Source organism: Plasmodium fragile, assembly GCF_000956335.1.
Source record: "Plasmodium fragile strain nilgiri unplaced genomic scaffold supercont1.24, whole genome shotgun sequence".
NCBI classification, from domain to species: Eukaryota; Apicomplexa; class Aconoidasida; order Haemosporida; family Plasmodiidae; genus Plasmodium; species Plasmodium fragile.
Window position 1 is genome coordinate 152278 of NW_012192604.1, and position 7295 is coordinate 159572.

The following is a 7295-nucleotide window of genomic DNA, read 5'->3' on the forward strand; positions in this document are numbered from 1 at the left end:
AAAAAAAAAAAGAATAATCAGAAACGTAGAAGAGACGCTTCGTGGGAAGACGCCTTTAGAAACAAAAAAAAAAAAAGATAATAATAAAATACAGTAACATGTGAATAAGAATAAATGGGCCGAGGGGGCAGATCGCGATGCGCGCCATGGAGGGCATAAGTATATAACACCCCTATACCGCTTTCACGAAAGACGCCAAGCTGTTCATGCTGTAGGGCAAAGCCAGGCTAAGGTCGAAGGCCAACCCCGCGAAGGTGTAGGTCAGCCCCGAACCGCCTCCCACGCCAAGTCCGTAAGCCACGGGCACATCCAGAGATGCGACTCCACTACTGCCTGTCTTCATCTCTTGCGGTACCAACACGTTCTTCCCCTGCACAAGCGCCTCCACCGTCACAAAGGTCGAGTCTTCCAGAGTTAGCTTCAGACTATACCCTTGCAAGAACCCACCCTTGTTCTGCACCACATTGGAAACCTCCACGCGGGTCACTCTTCTATGTGCTGTGTCTTTCATGTTGGTCAGCAACTTCTGACTCAGGGCCACAAAGTACAAAGAAGAGGAAGGTCCATTCATGGAGGTTTTTCCAGAGCTGGCCAGAAAACTTTTTACCGTCTCCCTCATATTAGAAAAGGAAATGGAAGCTAGTATCCTCTCTTGTGCCTTCACAATACCGACCCCTTCGACCACCCCTGTGTCAAACACCTTTCTGTACGTCACATCCTTGGCTTCTTTCGTAAGCACCTCTACCATAGCCCTTCGCTCCATCTGATATGTGTCCCCCGTCTGAACAGGTACCATGGAGGGTATGTCCATCCAGTGAGAAAGCGAAGCAGGAAACAACTCTTGCACATCCCAGTCGACACCATTAAAATTGAATTTCATTCCAAACTTGGTAGTTCGTATAACATCAATTAGGAAGGTTGGTAACGGGCATAGGTATGAAAATGTTTTGTTTCTGAACCCGTTTCCTTTATTGTCGTAATACCCCACCAGGAATGGGATCTCGTAGGGGGCAGTTTTTAAAGTGGGAAATTTAAACTCACCAATGTATACAGATAGGTTCGATAAAATTCCATAAATGGATAATTCGTTCTTCACTTCATTCGTGTTAATGTTCCTTTCTCCTTTGATTAGCAGTCCGTAGATAGGAGAGTCCTCCACTTGGACCACCTTATTAATGTTGTTACTTAGGAGACCCAACATGGTAAAGCAAAGAGATTCCGGCTTCAATGTTTCTTTTAATACTTTTTCCTTGTCTCTCGCATTGAATGTATACACCCCTGTGAGAACTTCCAAGTCATTTATTAAGTACCTTAACTGGTCTACATTTTTCTTTAGTACCTGTCTAGGTTCTTTCACTCCAAAGCGTTCCTGTTGTAGCTGTCCATTCGAGTCCACAAAGAGCTCGTAATTATTCTTCCTTTCATACTTTATGTTTTCTTGCAAGTTAAATGATTTCCCGTTATTGGAACTCCTCCTACTTCCTAGCTGACCGTTTAAATTGTTCGACACAGTTTCATATCGCCCGTTGGATGGCCTCACAGCCGCCACGGAGTAGAGGCAGCAGAGGAGGAGGGTCAGCGACAGCAGCTTGTTCATCTTGCAAAAAAAAGGGGGGGGAAGGGAGCAAACGACGTGGGGACAGGCGCGGCGTGCCGTTGTTGAAGTGGGAGAGAGGATGAACAAACGGAGTTGTGTTCTGCTGAAAAAGACACGAGTGAAGGGACGACGTGCGTGGGGAAAATCAGCGTACAAAGGTCAAATGGGGAGATATAGACGTAGAATAATGTACAAGTAGAAAAGAGCAAAATGAAGATGAATGAATTGATGATTAAATAAATGAAAAGTTAAATGAATAAATGAATAAATGAATAAATGAATAAATGAATAAATGAATAAATGAATAAATAAATAAATAAATAATTAAATAAATAAATAAATAAATAAATGAATAAATGAATAAATGAATAAATAAATAAATAAATAATTAAATAAATAAATTTTGCAAGTGTCCGAGAGATGAAAAAAAAGTTTACGAAGAATGAATCCCCCGAACACTCATGTTCTGCAAAATGTCGCAAATGCAAAACATCAAACGCGGGCTGGAAAAAAAAAAAAAAAAAAAAAAAAAAGTGATCTACTCAATTGTGGCTAGTTTGCTTTTTAGCTACCTTCACCTCATCTGCGCTATTTTTTTTTTTTTCCTTTTCACATTAAACAAGTCAGCGGTAAAATTGTCTGTGCTGTCCACAAAGAATACCTCGTAAAAAAAAAAAAAGGAGCTAACCTTGAAGGGGGGCAGAGAGCCTTCTTTTCCCCCTGGCGATGGACTCAAGGTAAGTCTATATTGAACTACTGTGAAATAGCTGTATTGTGCTCTTTAACTATGCACACTTAGCTTTTCTGCTCAACACACTATTGCAAAAAAATTATGACCTGTACATACAAAAAACATTACACATGTGTGCAGAATGGTACGTAGGGGGTAGAGCTTTTGCCCTTTTTATAACTTTGGCGTTTTTATGGCTTATACATTTTGGTAGACAACATGGCTAGTTTTTTCTTTACATTCCCTAATTTACAGCTGTGTATTTTAGTGGACAAAGTAGCTATTTTTTTTTTTTTTCCCCCTAGACTGTTCAATACGATACGAGTGAAATACAAATTTTGCCTTAACAGGTCAGGTGAAATTGGGACTTTTTTTTTTTTTTTTTTTTTTTTTTTTGCATATATATGCAACGAATTGGCTATGCACATTTAAGCACACAGCTACACACACAGGAAGCGGCCATGGACGGGGTTGTATTCCCTTATTCGCATTTGTTAATTCTACGAAAGACTGTTGCAAACCGCATTTGTGTAACATGCTTTGTGTACCCACACGGAGGGGACACTTATTTTGCACTAACGAGTAATCCCATTTTTTTTTTCATTTTAAGCACAGCTACGGTGCACCGAATGGGGATACTTATATTTAGTTTGTTTTGTGAGTAGCAACAAGTGGCACGCTACAAGTGGGAACAACTTGTGCCTTTTTTTTTCTTCCCTTTTGGTGACCCTCGACTCGACGGGTGCGTGTTGGGGCAACTCACACAAAAGAGACGTGAAAAGATGGTTTTTCTTTTTTTTCATTATTTCTGTCGCAATTAGATCTACTTCCCCCTCAGTCAAATTAAAAAAAACAGAAATGCAACACGAGCTACTCAGGGGAATGCGACCATGTGTGTGATGCCCCCGTGGGATGATAGACCCCTCCTGCCTTGCACAGTTAATTACCCTTAATGGGGGGACACAGCTGCCATTTATACATTCCTCCCCATTTTGAACTTAACCTCGCTGTGCAAAAATGTATGTGTCACTTTGGACAAATGTTACATGCCCGTTCTGGTGCAACAATGCCCCAATTGCATAAAAGGGCTGAAAACACAAAAAATGGTGAAATGATAAAAAGGAGCCGATGAGAGAATACCAACAAATGTCACTTTTGCCCACTGTATGGTTATAAAGTAGCTCACTTTTTTTTTTTTTTTTTTTAAATTTTACGTGTTAACTTGTGGTCGTTGCGGAGGGGCAGCACAGGCGCTATTATTTTTTTTTTTTCTTTTCACGTGGAAACTTGCGCGAAATGGAGGTTGACCTAAAGCATATATTATAATGGGTAGAGTAGGTACGGTTGACATTGCGGGCTGGCGCGATACCGTTGGCAGAGTAGCCCCTCAAGGAAATGGGCTCAAAGGTGATAAAAAACTGCGCCCTCGCGCACTTTCGCCGCGTCACGTTGTAGCGTCATGTATGCCGCGTCCCCATTCACTGCGGTACCGCCGCGTGCCTGTTTCTGACCCGCGGAAGGCGTAAGGGGTTTTCAAAAATTAGCGCACTGGGGGGAAAAAACGAGTGGCATCATTTACGCGATGGGTTTTACGGTATATAATTATATCATGCGGAACCTGTTGGAGAGAGGGGGTGCCTACGCGAAAGGGTGTTTTATGCATCCCACAATCTCCACATACGAAAGAGTTTACGTGGCGCAGTAGCCGCACCTGCTTGTACGCAAAGCTTTATAATGCCATATAGGGCATACGGAACAAAGGTAAAACAAAAAGTTCACCCTTAAACCGCATTGCGACCTGCAGCATCGAAAAGGCAAAATGGAGCCACGTTGGTTAAACGCATGAAAAAAAAGATCCGCCACACAAAGCTCGCATTCTTTCCCTTCTGCAGCATGAACAGAGGAAAAAAACAAACGCTACTCGAGCGCTAGAGAAAAAAAAAGCAAGTGAAACGGGAAACCCCATTCCTTTTGACAATCCGCGAAAAAAAGAATGCAAGAGAGGAGGATTCTATTTTTTCGTTTTTAACACATAGAGTTTCCATCTGCTCAACTTTGACGTTTCCTAATTTTTTTTTTCCTCGTAAAAGGTTACTTTGTTATTTTTTTTTTTTTTTTATTATCCCTCCATAAAAGTGTACTCTTACTTTTGTTATTATGAAATTTTTTGAATGAACCTCCCGCATAGAGTAGTTTAAAAGAAGGAAAAAAAAAAAAAAAAAGGTAAGCAAAACACGAATGACAACGTGAAGGGACCACATACCATATTTAATAGGCTCCCCCTTCATACCGTACGATTTTTCATGAATATAAGTTACTCAAACAAATGTAAAGCAAAAAAAGCAGTGCCGGCGCATATGATGATGTATATAAATGTGATGATCTGCTCGACTGTTTTTAGCAGCGGAACGTTTTGTTCCTCTTTATAACCATGTGGATGTCGCATGGTTTTTTATAACCCTTCCCCCGTGTAGCACTTTTGACCTAACTCAACCCCAAGTAGCACTGCGCGGTTGCCTTCATTCCCCCCTCATTTTAATCTCTTCCCTCCTCTCCTAGTTAATAGTTTGTACGCTACCTCCAGAAGAACAAAATGGAATCGACAACAGCTGATATTAAGCTCTTTAAGAAGTGGTCCTACGAAGATGTGAACATTGCGGACCTGTCACTGGTAAGTCGAGGGGCACATAAGGAAATGCCTACCCCCTCCCCTTCACTGCGTAGAGCGGGGAAATGGGCAGGCGAGAGTGACTTTTTTTTTTCATTATACTATATTATACTATACTGTATGCATATGCGCACCTCCAACTTGGTCACGATTTCCCCTGCTCCCACAGGTTGACTGCATCGCGGTGTCGCAGAAGGCCTGCGTGTACACGCCGCACACCGCCGGGCGCTACCAGAAAAAGAGATTCAGGAAGGCCCTCTGCCCAATCGTGGAGCGATTAGTGAATTCGATGATGATGCATGGAAGAAACAACGGAAAGAAGTTAAAGGCAATTCGAATTGTGGCCTACGCGTTTGAAATTATTCACCTCATGACAGGAGAAAACCCCATCCAGGTGTATGTGAACGCTGTGCAGAAAGGTGGACCCAGGGAAGACTCCACTCGAATTGGATCAGCTGGTGTTGTTAGGAGACAAGCAGTCGACGTTTCTCCACTCAGAAGAGTAAACCAAGCAATCTACCTTATCTGTACAGGTGCCAGAAACGCCGCCTTCAGAAATATTAAGTCCATCTCTGAATGCCTTGCAGAAGAAATCATCAACTGCGCCAATGAGTCCTCCAGCTCGTATGCCATTAAGAAGAAGGACGAAATTGAGAGAGTTGCCAAGGCCAACCGATGAAAGGGGCAAAAAAATGCACCTTTTCGTATTTCTTTTTTCTTTTTTTTTTCCATTTTTACGACATCATGTGGTAGGTTAAAAAATATATATATATGCATGTTCGCTGTTACTGTGCTACGAAAAATTTACCTGACTTGGTCAGGTAACTTTTTTTTTTTTTTTTTTTTTTTTTTTTTTTCCCTATACCTGAACTGAAGAAACGCGTTTTTACTTGCACCCAGTTGTAATTAAGGTTAACGTTTTATATTTAAAAAATAATAAAATAAAAAAAAAATAAAAATAAAAATTGCGGGGACCGAAAAAATGAAACAGCCAATGTGTAACGTCGCATGGATGGGAATTCCTCTCCATATGTCACACAATGTTTCGTCGCATTACGGACCGCACCGCTTGTGTTCCGTGTACTCGCGGACGTACAGGTGGAAGAGCGTAAAGTGACACACCTGCAGGAGGGGCAACATGCCAGAGGGGAACAGACGACCCGAGGCGACCGGCACACTCTGGAGGGAGTACAGAAAGGAGCATATAAGAATGCCCTTGGTCACCAGCATGGACAAAATGCTCATCATCACAATCGTTTTATAAGTATCATTTATGAAGCTAAGTATTTCGTTTTGTTTTTTCACGTTGCAGAGGGCCGATCTGATGTGCTGTTCAAGTGAGGTCACTCTGTACCTACTCACTGCTTTGTCTTTTCCATGACTCGAATGCGAGCACTTCATCCCATGGGGGGGCACACAAACACAGTGGTCTTTTTTTCTCCCCCTCTTCATCTCCTTCACCTTCTTCATTTCCGTTCCCCTGCTGACGTATGTCCCCTCCAGGAGTGCACCGCGACAGGGGTGTAACTGGTTGTGAGCATTCTCCTCAGAGGGACTCTGTCCCTTCTGCTTGGATGGGGAAGCGCTTGCAATGTGCTCATCATCGTCCCCCCCATTGCCGCTACCCCCCTCACTGTTCGTGTCGCCGACGGAGGGGAAATACAGCGAGGTGTAAGTGCGCCCATCATTCGAGTTCCTCATTTTGTCGCTCCCGTTTTGTCTTGCAGGGGGGGCTGCTACCTCTTCACAACTTTGTTGATCACCCTTAATGACTTTGAATATTCTGCGCTCCCTCAACGGGGGACACTTCAAAAGGGGGTTTTCTTCCGTTGAGCTGCTTCCCTCCTCTTCCTCGTCTCCTCCTTCTGCTTCGTCCATGCAATATTTGTGGTAAAAATGTTTGTACTTGTAAGCATTTGTCCTGACGCGCTCGCATAGCTCCCCCTGATTAGCTGAGCTGTCCTCATGTGTATGGCTAACCGAATGTTTTTCTGCCACCTCTGTCACATGATGGTTCCCCTTTGAATTAGAAGAATCGCCATTCGACTCTCTTTGATTCGTTTCCCCCAGCTGTGTATTAGCAGGCTTCGTCTCGCGATTGGGACTGGCCCCCCTCTTGCTTCGTCCACCGTTGCCTCGTCCATTGTTGCTTCTATCATTGCTGCCTCCTCCCCTTCCGTCTGTGCAACCGCGGCGACGGGCATTTTTTTTCCACAGTCTCTCAATAGCGAAATAGCATAAGAAAAGGAGCAGGTCCACTTTGTTCATTTTTTTTTTTTTTTTTTTTTGCAAAATTTGGG

At 43.0% G+C, this 7295-nt stretch overlaps 3 protein-coding genes across 3 annotated transcripts; 1 reads left to right on the forward strand and 2 right to left on the reverse strand.

Annotated features, from left to right (window-relative positions):
- Positions 1–172: 172 nt before the first annotated feature.
- Positions 173–1597, reverse strand: AK88_02473 (uncharacterized protein; the record flags this gene model as incomplete). Its single annotated transcript, XM_012480098.1, has 1 exon — positions 173–1597. The coding sequence occupies one exon, from the start codon at positions 1595–1597 to the stop codon at positions 173–175; it is 1425 nt and encodes a 474-aa protein (XP_012335521.1).
- A 3323-nt stretch (positions 1598–4920) lies between these two features.
- On the forward strand, positions 4921–5674 carry AK88_02474 (40S ribosomal protein S5; the record flags this gene model as incomplete). The annotated part of the gene is made up of 2 exons (XM_012480099.1): positions 4921–4998; positions 5165–5674. The coding sequence occupies 2 exons, from the start codon at positions 4921–4923 to the stop codon at positions 5672–5674; spliced, it is 588 nt and encodes a 195-aa protein (XP_012335522.1).
- A 374-nt stretch (positions 5675–6048) lies between these two features.
- Positions 6049–7263, reverse strand: AK88_02475 (uncharacterized protein; the record flags this gene model as incomplete). The annotated part of the gene is made up of 1 exon (XM_012480100.1): positions 6049–7263. One exon carries the CDS (start codon positions 7261–7263, stop codon positions 6049–6051), a length of 1215 nt encoding a protein of 404 aa, XP_012335523.1.
- Between the last annotated feature and the right edge of the window lie 32 nt (positions 7264–7295).